We start from the raw sequence: 13,968 nt of genomic DNA on the forward strand, positions 1-13,968 counted from the left end.
TCAAACTCATCAGGAGAGTTTCCTTTCCTCTGTGCCCATCTTCAGTCCTAAGCACAGGAAAAATATTTATTGGTTTCTTGAAACGAGGCTTACCTGTGCTCTCCGCTTCTTTTTGTTCCCCAAAGGTAGTGGAGATTCCTCTTTGGAAAAGGAGTTCACCTCCACAATTGTGGGCCCTACTGTGAGCACACCAAACAGCCAACATTCCTCCCCAAGCCGCTCCCTTAGTGGTAAGTACGTCATTTTCTGATTCCTGTAGTTTACGTCCAAAAGGTGGTTGGGCCCAAGCTGTGATCAAGGCAGAGACCACCTTTGAAATCCTCCAAAAAGGTCTGCACAAAGATAATCACATCAGCGAAGAATTTACCTTTTGGATGAGGCCCTGGAAAAAAGGCAGCTTTTATACAGCAGACTTGGATTATCCGAACTTTCTGCCTAGTATTCTCTCCTGCTCAGATTTTTAGTTTGAGAGATTTGAAAGTCACTGTTTGGTTCCTGACACATTTATCGACAAAGAAGGCATTTCCTCTCATAGTGAGTGAATGACTGGAAATTGTGGTTGCTGGGGAAGCACCAGTGGTGCTAGATCACGTGAGCAAAGAGTTGGAGATGCGGGAGAGGACTCTATATTCAGATGGTGTTGGGAAAAGATTTGTTTGCATTGGTGCATTCTAATTTGCCATTTTCTGCAACCACCAGCATGTCCTGCTGAAATTATCAACTGGGCTTTCCTTTTTTTCTTTTTTGAGAATTTTGCTGAAAAGTATGACCACCATGTTGCAGAGTTAATGTATGGGAAAGATCAGCGTTCTCAGACTTGACTTCTGACTAGTGTCTCTCACCTGATAATACTGCTTTGTGTTAGACAGCTATAAAAGGTAAAGGGACGCCTGACCATTAGGTCCAGTTGTGACCGACTCTGGGGTTGCGGCGCTCATCTCGCTTTATTGGCCGAGGGAGCTGGTGTACAGCTTCCGGGTCATGTGGCCAGCATGACTAAGCCGCTTCTGGCGAACCAGAGCAGTGCACGGAAACGCCGTTTACCTTCCCGCTGGAGCGGTACCTGTTTATCTACTTGCACTTTGACGTGCTTTCGAACTGCTAGGTTGGCAGGACAGACAGCTATAACATCCTCTTCATTCTTTATCTGAAATAACAGGAGGTTTATATTACAGTCCAGTTGGTTTATAAAACCAATTACAGTTGGCTTATAAAAACCAACAATTAAATCCAGTTTTAGTCATTTAGAAAGGAACGTTCAAATGTCCATGTTAACACATCCGCTGCGTTAAAATTTAGTTGATCCCCTGGAAAAGCATGATCACACTTGTTCAGTGTAACAGGAGGAGAATCCAGTGTATGGTTTGAACAAATAGGAAATGAGTATCTTCCCCTTTAAAAGGGAGACGCTGCCTGATACCGTTGCTTCTGATCAGTCTTGATTTCACAGCTGGTTCAGCCAGCAAGCTCATGCCCCAGTGGAGCAGAAATATTACATAACCTGTTTTGCCAACCCAACCAGACTCTGCCTTCCTTCTGTAAGGAAAGTTGCAGAACAAAAGCCAGCCCTGCGTTTGCTGTGGGGGAGAGAGAAAAAGAAACACTCATCCCCAGGGGAGCGAAAAAAACATCAAAGTTCAACCAGCATCAATATACCCAAGCAGCTCCTGCCACAGCGAGCAGGTTTTCACCTCATATTTGCGCACAGAGGTGTCGGCTTGCAGCTGGATCTCCAAGATGTATAAACAGGAGTGTATGCCTCACCTAAGCAGCCTGGCTTCTATTAATGCAATTAATGCCGAGATATTCTGGGAGCACAGGTAAATTCTCTGCACTAGCCTCCTGCCATGGCTGCCAGCCGTAGCTGTGTGTGCAAGGCCTTCGAGTTGCTACCTTCAGTTTGTATAGCATGAATAGGTGGCAACTAGATAAGAGAGGAAAAAGCAGAGATGCGGGCAATGACCTACATTCTTAACTATTCCAATGATCTGTGGAATGCCACAAATCAAACACTCTTTAAGAATGAACATGGTAACTGCCGCCTTAATTCTAGGTGCCATTTCTTTTCTTTTTTAACATTTTTTTTATTAGTATTCCAATATACAGTCATACCTCGGGTTGAATGTGCTTCAGGTTGAACGCTTTCGGGTTGTGCTCTGTGGCAACCCAGAAGTAATGGAGCATGTTACTTCCGGGTTTCGCCATTCATGCATGCGCAGACGCTCAGAATGACATCATGCGCGGAAGCAGCAAAACGCGACTCGCGCAGTTGCGTCTTACGTTCTATTCAGGATGCGAACGGGGCTCCGGAATGGATCCCGTTCGCATCCCGAGGTACCACCGTACTTCCAATAATAGCCAAATTATAACAGCAACAATTAATTCCCAAATTATACAGTTCTCAAAGTGCCAGTCAACTTCCAGTTAATACATTTTCGTTAAAATCGGCTCCCTGCATGATGGTTTGGGTGCATTTCCAATCTTACATCACTGTGTTCCATAGTCGTAATTGATGTCAGTTATAATAATAATAGTCAACAGCTATATAATTAACGATTTCCATTCGTGATGTTGCAATATATACACTTAGAAAGCTTCAGGTGAGGGGGATGGAGCCCAGTGGAAGTCATCTGGAGACAGGCTTAAAAAGCCTCAGTCTGCTCCCAGCCTTTGCTGGAGCAAATTTCAAATGGTACTTGCCCAGAACATGACAAAATGGTCCTTGCAACAAAATGTTGTAGTGCATCCTTCTGACAAATGTGCTTGTGTTCAAGGCCCTCCCCCAGTCAACCATTCTGCCAAGCAGGGCATTCCATTCTCTCTCTCCCCCCCCCCCCGCCCATTTTATATTAGGATAACAATCACTAATATTATTTAAAGAATCGTAATTGTGTGTGCATTATTAAAGAGTTACCGTATTTTTCGCCCCATAGGACGCACCGGCCCATAGGACGCACCAAGTTTTTTTGGGGGGGGAAATAAAGAAAAAAATGTTTATTTCCCCCCTAGGCGCTTGTGGGGCTGGCAGCGGGGAGAAGCGCTCTTCTCCCTGCCGCCCGCCTGCAGACTAGGTCCGGGGACAGCGGGAAGACGCGCTGCACCTCCCAGCTGTCCCCGGATCTTGCGGGGCAGGCAGCGGGGAGAAGCGCATGTCTCCCCTCCGTCAGCCTCCAAACCACATTGGGAGACAGCGGGATGGCGGCGTTCCGCCTCCCCGCTGTCCCCCGACCTTGTGGGGCTGGCGCTGCAGCTCTCCTGAAGCCTGGAGAGCGAGAGGGGTCGGTGCGCACCGACCCCTCTCGCTCTCCAGGCTTCAGCGAAAGCCTGCATTCGCCCCATAGGACGCACACACATTTCCCCTTCATTTGTGGAGGGGAAAAGGTGCGTCCTATAGGGCGAAAAATACGGTACTTAGGAAAAAAATAAAAATAAATAAAGCTTCAGGTGAGGAAACTCAAACTATTATCTTTATTCTGCCCTGCATGTGAAAAAATTCTAGGTGACATTTCATGGAGAGTCTGAAGGGATTATATCAGCCGGCTAGCCTTCCCCAAAGTGGCGCCCTCCGTATGTTTTGGACTTCAATTTCCATCATGCTGTGGGGATATGCCGATTAGGATTGATGCGGGTTGGAGTCCAAAACATCTGAAGGGCATCAGGTTGGGGAAGGCTGGTTCATATTGTTTCCTTATCCCAAAACACATGAGCATAGCTAAAAGTGCCATCCTTTGCGGGAAGCAAACCAAATATGATTGGAGTGCCTTTGTTCACGTGCCTGCTGTGTTTATATACGAAGCAGGTGGTGCTGGGCTTTTTAATTTTAGGAAAAGAAGGATACACAGGTGAGAGAACTGAACCTTCTCCCTCCCTTTATCTGCCTATGCTTTGCTGTTATGGGCATTTTGCTCCCAGCCTATTCCCAAACTGGATTGGAAGAAAATTACCTGAAGCCAAAAGAGAACAAGGGAGGGGTAAGGGCTCAACTTCCCTTTTCATTTTGAGGCTCTCCACCTTCCTCTGTATTAATAGGTGGTCCTGATGCATGTGCAGCAAGCATGTGCAAGTTATCACGGACAGTACTGAGCTACATGGACCAATGGACTGTGTTGGTATAAGGCAGCTTCCTCCTGTTTTCCCATTGCAGCGGAATGCTGCTTGGAAGAGAACGCAGTGGGACTTAGGAATTGGGGGGAGATTCGCATATGAGAGTCCTTCTTTTCAGTACACTCCTTGGAATGATGTAACCTGGCCATGTACCAAAGGTTCAGGAGTGTTTATTCAGCAAGGCCTCGCAAACAGCATTCCTTCTGTGGTGGAGGCTGCTCCATGTGTCCGTCGGTCGAAACAGGAAGTCCTCGTTTTTCAAGCTTTACATTCCATTAGCTGCTTCAGGGGGAAGCCCCGCACTAGATGCTCCCTGCTTTCCAAGTTGCGAGCTTCCCCTGTCTCTGGCTTGGGAAGGGCCAGATTTTAAATATTTGATTGCCCATTTTTGCACCTTGAAATGGGACGAGCGTCCATTGTTACACCAGCTGATGTGGTTGGATTTACAGGCCGGCTGTGTGTTCCCCTAGCAAAGAGCTCTTCTTGCTAATGTCATAGCATTTTTTGCGCATTCTTAACTGAACCTTTTAGAAACCAGACCCTGGGTTTAGGACTCTTGACCTTCTGTCTATAGAAAAGCTGCCACAACATTCTTGCAGGCTGCTGGCAGAAAAACCCCTGAGTCTTAGAAGGCTGCTCTTCAGACTGTTTTCCTCCCTGTATTTTCAGAGTGAAACTTCCTTTCTACCTCGCTGGGCATCTAGTGGAGGAGGAGAGGTCTTCTCCCCCCTCCCCCCCCCCATGTGCTGAGCCCTACATTATTTGGAGCACTGGGGATTGTATTTGATTTTTACACCTTTTGCTACTCTAGAACAGGCATCCCCAAACTCAGCCCTCCGGATGTTTTGGGACTACAACTCCCATCATCCCTAGCTAAGTGGTCAAGTGGTCAGGGATGATGGGAATTGTAGTCCCAAAACACCTGGAGGGCTGAGTTTGGGGATGCCTGCTCTAGAACATAAGAAGAACCCTATTGTTTCCCTACACCAACTGGCAGTTAAAAAAGTAATCATAGTAGTTCACTTAGCTGATGTGATTAATGCTCATTTATAGCCCCGGCCTCCATGAATTTGTCTAATCCCTTTTTAAAGTTCCTTCCAAACTAGTGGCTCATTTATATTATTTATTACGTTTATATGTCACATTTCTCTTCCAAGAAGGTGGTCACACGGTTCTCCTTCTCCCCATTTCATCCTGACAACAACTCAGTGAGGTAGGTTAGGGTAAGAGATAGTGACTGGTCCAATGTCACCCAGTGAGCTTCATGGCCGAGTGAACCCTGCTCTCCCAGGTCCTAGTTCAGCACTCTAACCATTACACCACACTGGCTCTCTTGTAACACTGAATCCCATAAGTTGCTGATGCACTTTCTGAATAAATACTCCATTGGTTTGTGCTGAATTTGCTCCCAATCAGTGTCAAGGGATGATCTAAAACAGTGGGAAAGAAGGATAAATCTCTCACCCCCCCACACACATCATACATAATTTTAGAAATTTCTGTCATTCTCCCCACCCACCTGGCCTTAGATGCTAGTAGGATCTATTAATAATTATTGATGGTTATTTTTTTAGAAGTCTCTTTTCACTCTCCTGGACCATAACAACTTTTTTTTAAAAGTTAACTGTTTACAAATACTTGTCACAAACCTGTACGTGCTTTGTTTTTTTGTTTTCCCCCCCATCTTTTCCCTCCATAGCAAATTCTATCAAGGTGGAAATGTACAGTGATGAAGAATCAAGCCGGCTGCTGTCGCATGACGACCGGCTCATTGAAAAAGAGGACAGCGTGATTGTGGAGGATTCTCTCTCTGAGCCACTCGGCTACTGTGACGGGACAGGGCAGGATCCACATTCCCCTGGCGGCATCCGGCTACCCAATGGCAAGCTGAAATGTGATATCTGTGGGATGGTGTGCATTGGCCCGAACGTACTGATGGTGCACAAGCGCAGCCACACCGGTGAGCAGGCATGGCTGCTGGTAACCGTAAGGGCTGATGCATGTGCTTTGCACTTGTATACTGCTTTAAGTCTCAATGGTCTAAAAGTTCTGTGTGTCACGCTCAGGCTCTTTAGCCTAATAAGGCTCTGAACTGCTTTATAACTCTTTCCTTACAAGACTGGGTGTTAGATCAATCCAGGTGCATTCAGAGTACTTCACACATCCACTTGTCATGCTAAACTATGGTTTTCTGCAAGACGCATGAGCTGGAAGCACTCATGCTTGCTCCTGAACAGTCCGTGGAGGACTTAGGGGGACAGTGTTAAATGAAATAATTGTGCTAGCACAAGGATTGGCACTAGCACAATGGGACTTCCTCCCTCTCCTCTTCCAGAGAGTTGGAGGTTTCCCCAGAATGGATTTAGGAAGTGGGGGGGGGAGCAGAGGGGGAGATAGTTCTGCTGCACAATGAGAAATCCTTGCCTCAGTGGAACTGCCCACTTACTTAAAAAAAAGGTAAAGGACCCCTGTCCGGTTAAGTCCAGTCAAAGATGACTATGGGGTTGTGGCGCTCATCTCACTTTCAGGCTGAGGGAGCCGCCATTTGTCCGCAGACAGCTTTCTGGGTCATGTGGCCAGCACGACTAAACGGGACACTGTGATGGAAACCAGAGCGCATAGAAATGCTGTTTACCTTCCCGCCACAGTGGTACCTATTTATCTACTTGCACTGGAGTGCTTTTGAACTGCTAGGTTGGCAGGAGCTGGGACCGAGCAATGGGAGCACGGGGATTCGAACCGCCAACCTTCTGATCGGCAACCCCAAGAGGCTCCGTGGTTTAGGCCACAGCGCCACTTGCACCATTTAACACTACACTGAATACAACCCCAAGTCTGTCTGTTTCCTTTAAACTCAGTTTATCAGCATGTTTGAACTGGGGGTCATGGTTCATCAGTGAAAGCAAGGGTCGAGGATAACCTTTCTGGATACTCATCCCAATGCGCTATTCTTCTTCTTCTTCTTCCTAGGTGAGAGGCCGTTCCATTGCAATCAGTGCGGTGCCTCCTTCACCCAAAAGGGCAACCTCCTGCGCCACATCAAGCTGCACTCGGGCGAGAAGCCCTTCAAATGTCCCTTCTGTAACTATGCCTGTCGGAGGAGAGACGCACTCACGGGGCACCTCCGAACACACTCAGGTGGGTCACGAGGCACTTCTGCTCTAGTTCAGTTTTATGGGCATTTCCTTTTCTTTATTGTCCCATTCTTTTATGTACAGTGTTTAGAAATGTATACAGTGGTACCTCTGGTTGCGAACGCGATCCTTTAAGGAGCCCTGTTCGCAACATGAGCAGAACACAACCCGCATCTGCGCGTCTGCAGGTCACAATTTGCCGCTTCTGCGCATGCGCGTGACATCATTTTGAGCGCCTGCGCGAGCGGCGAAACCCGGAAGTAACGCATTCCGTTACTTCCGTGTCACCGCAGGACACAACCTGAAAAGATTTAACCTGAAGCAAACGCAACAAGAGGTATGACTGTATAATTAAGCAGTATATAAATTTCTTAGACAAAAAATAAATAGTTATAGCAAGGTAGGGTTTGGTGGGTTGGCAGAACTATCTCTTGCTCTTTGCCCTCAACCCAGACCTCTGCTAGTTGGAGTCACCTCTTCTTAAAGGGAGGTAGACCACAGTGACCACCCATGTCAGGCTTCAGGGAATCAGACCCCTCCCCCAAAAAGCAGATAAACAAGAATAGTTCTTACCACGTAATTTATTCAGTATTCACAGAGAGAGACGAAGGAATGCAATCTCTGTTAAATAATGGCGTTACTCCGAGTAAATTCCAACCCCCTCCATTTCTCCTATTCTACGTCATCCCTGTGCCGGCTAATTTGAGTTTTCTGCCTGTAAGCTTTCTGTTCTACTACTCTCAATGTTGTCCTGGGAGAGGGGGGCTCAGGAACGCTTTCCAAAGACACTGAGTCTGTCAGTTGTCGTGCCCCTGGTGCTGCTTCTTCCTGCTGTTCCTCTCCCAATATTTCCCAGCTTTTCCACTCTGCAGCCTCTGAACTATGCCCTTCTGCAAACCACTGTTCTAAATCTATACTGTCCTCCTGTTCTCAGGAAGGTTCAGGAGAAGGTGGGGGCAGCCCCCACCATTCCTCCTCAGTCCAGCCCCTGGCAGCCCACAGCTATCCAACCATTCCCTATGTTCCATCACCTCCAGTGCCTGCCTTCTAATCTGGATCCACCCATTCATGATTTCTTTCTCTCTGGCAGATATTATTTACTTGTTACATCTATAGCCCACCCTTCCTTCAACTCTGGAGGTGGAACTGTCTTCACATCATTCTCTGCTATTTAGGAACATTCCCGTCGTTCAGGTTCTTCTCTAACTGACCCTGGAAATCTTCGTATTGTTGACTCCGCGTTATCTTAATGGCAGTTTTATCAAGCTTTACCTGTTGGTCCTAGTAATCTCTTAGATTGAGCCTACTCTGTCCTTAATCCTATGGATTAACATGACCTCATGTTGCACCTGAATAAAACCTCAGTTGCAGCAATTAAAGTTCAGCTGAAGATCTGTATAAGTTCTCAAAGTTGTGACTTATATAAAAGGGGGCGGGGAATGAATATCTAAACAAAATTCTTAAACTTAGAATCTACTTCATTAGGAAAGGAATTACATTGAAAATAAAACTTAGCGTATTTTGTCATAGCATATTTATGCAAATCTATGGTTCAGCCACACCTGGAATGCTGGGCATGTAATTCTGGACAGCACTCCTCAAAAGGGATATTTTTAAAAATGAGAAATTAAATTTAAAAGCAACCAAAATGATCAAGGCACTGGAGCAACTCCTTTATAAGAAAAAGGTTACACTGTTTGGGACTTTCTAGCTTAGAAAAAAGAGACTGGGTAGGGAAGCAAATGCCGAGATAGCTAGTTGGTAGCGTATGAGATCTCAGGGTCGTGGGTTTGAGCCCCACACTGGGCAAAAAGTTTCCTTCATTGCAGGGGGTTGGACTAGATGACCCTCGCGGTCCCTTCCAACTCTACAATTCTATGAAAGGAGTGATGGCTGCCAGCTTGGATGGATTTAAAAGGAGAATAAGACTATCAGTGGCTACTAGTCACGACGGGGGTATATTTTCTTCTGTATCAGAGAAGTATTCCTCTGTTGCTACAATCTAGTCCTGCTTGCAATTTTTTCCATAGGCATCTGGTTGGCCACTGTGGGAAAGAGATTGCTGGATCATTTAGACCAGGGGTCAGCAAACCTTTTAGGCAGGGGGCCGGTCCACTGTCCCTCAGACCTTGTGGGGGGCTGAACTATATTTTGAAAAAAATATATGAACGAATTCCTATGCCCCACAAATAACCCAGAGATGCATTTTAAGTAAAAGAATGCATTCTACTCATGTAAAAACACGTCTGCAGGCTAGATTGAGAAGATGGTTGGGCCGCATCTGGCCCCCGGGCCTTAGTTTGCCTACCCATGATTTAGACCGTTGGGCTGCTTTTATTCTCTTATCTTGCACTGCTGGATCCAACTCCTTGCTGGCTTTCTGTGGGCTACTGGTTTGTCAATAGGGTGCTTTATTTGTGTAGAGATGTGTAGGATTTGTGTGGACGGTTGGCATGAAGATGGACGGGTGAGTTTGTCATCAGCCTCTTAACCACGATACTTGTGACGTGGCTCTTTAAATTTAGTATAAGGTTTTTTTACTGTAGCAGTTGGCTTGCCGTGAGCGGGGGGGGGGGCAGGAAAGAGAGAGGGAAATCTGCCCACCTGCTGAGCATATATTATTTTCTTTTAGCTTCTATTTCTGCGGTGCTTTGGGGCTTTTTAACACAAACAAAATTCTTCTCTCACGCGCTGAACTTCCCGCCCTGGGGGAAAAAAAGTTTCTTTTTGCATGATTTAGGAAGCCCTGATTAGCTATTTTGTGAGCAAAGGAGATCAGCATGTTGTCATTGTCCCCCCCCCCGCCCCCCCCACAAGCTTGCATGGAAGTTGAGGGATGCCGTGGAATCACGACAGCTCTCTTCACAGATCACTGTGCATTGCTGGGATGTTGCTGCTCTGTGCCTCGAGGCCTCTGGCCTTCCTGAAGAGTCCTTCAGTCTGGAGCAATCAAAATCAGTTGTCACTTCCCCCAACCAGCTTCCGCTTGGGTGGTTCCTGACGACAGTTCGCAGTGGCGACAGCTCCTCTGATTCCGACCCTTCGGGGGGGGGGGGGTGCCAGTAGGTATCCATGGTGCTTAGTACGGGCTCAGAACTATTTTGCACGTATCGTTTTTGGAGACCGAGAGAGAAGTTGCAGTTTGGGGGATTCGCTCAGTCGCAAAACAAAAGGTGTTGGCATTTGCCACCGAGTGAGACGCTGCCTCTGCAAAGAGCACTTTCGGGGTCATCGTATGCGGGAGCATCAGAAAATACCCTGAAGGGCCAGCCAGATGGATTGTGGGAGCTGACATGAAACGTCAGCTAAGTCAAGGTCCTGCCTTTAGAGGAAGACTGCCTCACCTGATAAAGAACCAGGCTGTAATCTTCAGCCACCACAACCCTGCTGAAAAGTTAGTTAACGCACAAGAGTTTTGTCATCTGAGGTTCCAGATAGGTTTGGGGAAATATCTCTGTTCAGCCCCAGTAGACCAGATGCTCAGGAATTTTCTTAGAACAACCCTCTTAAATACAAACAATGGGCCATCATGGAAGTGCAAAGCCTTAGCAGCTAAGGTGGTATCCCATCCTACCTATCTGCTTCCATTTCTCTCTTTCTCTCAATCCTAATTAGGTGGCAAACCTGTGTCTGGCCTATACCACTTGTGACTGCTCCTCCGTGCCAAACGCTAGACTTGTCCCTGACGTGCTTGTTTTCTGTGTGCAGGGAATGTCTTTGTATTGAGGTATCTCAATGAGCCCTAAGCCAACCTGAAGTATACTCGTTAGGGGATGCTACAACTGCTTGCTAATTTCCTGTACCCAATTGTACCATTTTTTCAGACACTGAAATGAAATACCCCAGGGTGCAGAAGTAGGTAGGATTGTCATTTGACTTCCTTTTTTATCCTTTTGTACATGTCTCTTTCTCACTCCCCATATATTTAAAATTGTGCTTGTCCCAAAAGGCTCAGGGTGGAAAACTGTATCTGAGGCCTAACAAGACAAGTGTACCCTTGTTCCCAAGGCTTATAGTATAAAACTGTGTTTCACTGAGATTCCCTGCTAGTCGAAAGGCAAACCTAAGCCCAGAAGAAGGCTAAACACCAGCAGCTGGTTAGCTGAACTGCTACAATTGCTGTTATTCAGTACAGTGGTGCCTCGCAAGACAAAATTAATTCGTTCCGCGAGTTTTGTCGTCTTGCGATTTTTTTCGTCTTGCGAAGCACGGTGTCAGGAAAGTTTTGGAAAAGCTTCAAAAATACCAAAGTCTTTAAAAACCTCAAAAAAGGCTACCACACCGCGTTCTATGAGTTGCTCCTCGAAGTCAAGTCACAACTGTATTAACGGTGTTAAGAAAAAGGAAACAAACTTGCAAGACGTTTCCGTCTTGCGAAGCAAGCCCATAGGGAAAATCGTCTTGCGAAGCAGCTCAAAAAACAAAAAACCCTTTCGTCTAGCAAGTTTTTTGTCTTGCGAGGCATTCGTCTTGCGAGGCACCACTGTATATAGTTAAAAAGGTAAAGGACCCCTGGACGGTTATGTCCAGTCAAAGGCAACTGTCAGATGGCAAAGGTGGTTGCTCACGAGTAACCAGGCAGGACTCCGACCTGTCTTTTACAGGTTTTATTTAGGTGCAAAACTATTTACAGTGCAGAACCCCAAAGTTCATGTCTGCCTCAATCGCTAGCAGAATCCGGGAGTGCTTGTTTCCTGGACCTCCCCCAGCACAAAAGTCTTGTTACGCCCAGCCTTTTCCTTCCCTCTTTGCACTTTAGACTTCTGCACAGGGTGGGTGATGGAATGGGCGTGCTTCCCTCCTGGCCAGCTTTGCCAGGAGCGGTGTTGAGGCTCCCACCAGCATCCTCTGGTCCTTTCACCTCTTCCCCACTGGAGGTGGGGTTTTCCTCATCACCGGAAGAACTGCTTCGCAAGATTTTCGGAGGCTTCCTGTAACACAACTGCCCCTCTGTTTCCCGCCCCTGTTCTGATGGCAGTTCCCTGACAGCAACTATGGGGTGCAACGCTCATCTCACTTCAGGCTGAGGGAGCCGGCGTTTGTCCACAGACAGCTTTCCGGGTAATGTAGCCAGCATGCCTAAACTGATTCTGGTGCAACGGAACACCGTGACGAGTTCCAGAGCACACAAAAACACTGTTTACCTTCCCACTGCAGCGGTACCTAGTTAACTTGCTTTGGAACTGGGACCAGAGACACGGGTGGCTCTGTGGTCTAAACCACTGAGCGTCTTGGGCTTGTCAAGCGGAATGTAGGCGTTGGAATCCATGCGATGGGGTGAGCGCCCATTGCTCTTTCCCAGCTTCTGCCAACCTAGCAGTTCACAAGTATATGAGCACCAGTAGATAAATAGGTATCGCTGCGACGGGAAGGTAAACGGCGTTTCTGTGCACTCTGGCACTCGTGCACCAGTAGCGGTTTCATCAAGACCTGGAAAGTTGTCTGTGGACAAATGCCTGTTCCCTTGGCCTAAAAAGTGAAATGAGTGCCACAACCCCATAGTCGCCTTTGACTGGACTTAGCTGTCCAGGGGTCCTTTACCTTTTTTATTCATTAAACACATGACATTTAGCTATAATGGCTGTTCTCTAAGGGTCCCTAGGGATCAGAGAGAAAGAACTACGGGCACCTCCCCATACACACATGTGCACACAAAAGTACAATTCTCAATTCCACCACAATTTTGGTGGAAGCATTTTTTTTTCTTTTTTGGAAATGCTTTAAGCAAATTTAGAATGTGAGTCAGTAGCAGACACAGGGGTGGGGGTGGGGTGAGGCAAAGCCTGCTGGATCAGACCAATGACCCATCTAGACTAGCATCCTGGTGGCCATTGGGTGCCTCAAGCAAGGCCTGAGCACAACACCACCCTGCTCAACTGCAATTGGTTGACTAGCAACTGGTACTCAGAGGCATTCAGCAACAGTGTAGGCGGAACACAGCCATCATGACTAGTAACCATTGATCGCTTTATCCTCCATGACTTTGTCTAATCCTCTTTTAAAGCCCCACCATACCGTGTGCTGCTGATGTGTAGCATGCAATACCTCTGCCAACTTTGCATTGTTGTGTGCATGTGGCAGCCCCAGAACATAGCTTAAATTAGGGCCTCCTTATGCCACTTAGAGGGACGCGGGTGGCGCTGTCGGTTAAACCACAGAGCCTAGGCCTTGCCGATCAGAAGGTCGCGGTTCGAATCCCCGTGACGGGGTGAGCTCCCGTTGCTCGGTCCCTGCACGTCAAAGTGCAAGTAGATAGGTACCGAAAGCACGTCAAAGTGCAAGTAGATAAATAGGTACCGCTCTGGTGGGAAGGTAAACGGCATTTCTGTGCGCTGCTCAGGTTCGCCAGTAGCGGCTTAGTCATGCTGGCCACATGACCCGGAAGCTGTATGCCAGCTCCCTCGGCCAATAAAGCGAGATGAGCGCCGCAACCCCAGAGTCGGCCACGACTGGACCTAATGATCAGGGGTCCCTTTACCTTTACCTTTTATGCCATTTCATCACGCACTAATTGAGTTGGATAATCCATGCATTCTTTCATCAAATCACTTGAAATTAACGTTTACATTGCCATAAGCAGTTTGTGTAATGGAACCCTATCCTGAACTTAGCTTTTCAGAGAAGTTGTTTCTAGCTTACCTACCTTTTTAATTATTGCAGAGCCTGGAAAGCGTATTGCTATCTCCGGTGTACCTTGATGTTCTTGTTATCCTTATCGCTGGTTCATCCC

The 13,968-nt window shown here is 47.1% G+C and overlaps 1 protein-coding gene across 6 annotated transcripts in view; it reads left to right on the forward strand.

Annotated features, from left to right (window-relative positions):
* The window catches only part of IKZF4 (IKAROS family zinc finger 4), a 69,290-nt gene that overhangs the window by 35,608 nt on the left and 19,714 nt on the right, over window positions 1–13,968 (forward strand). For 5 of the 6 annotated variants that reach the window (XM_028712572.2, XM_028712512.2, XM_028712532.2 and 2 more), the window contains 3 exons: window positions 126–230; window positions 5,804–6,064; window positions 7,075–7,242. In XM_028712572.2, coding sequence (XP_028568405.1) covers window positions 5,824–6,064; window positions 7,075–7,242 — 409 coding nt within the window. In that variant the 5' untranslated portion in view covers window positions 126–230; window positions 5,804–5,823. The remainder of the gene's footprint in view (window positions 1–125; window positions 231–5,803; window positions 6,065–7,074; window positions 7,243–13,968) is intronic. The other variant, XM_028712542.2, reaches the window with a different exon arrangement.

The sequence above is a fragment of the Podarcis muralis genome, chromosome 2 (genome assembly GCF_964188315.1).
Source record: "Podarcis muralis chromosome 2, rPodMur119.hap1.1, whole genome shotgun sequence".
Lineage (NCBI taxonomy): Eukaryota > Metazoa > Chordata > Lepidosauria > Squamata > Lacertidae > Podarcis > Podarcis muralis.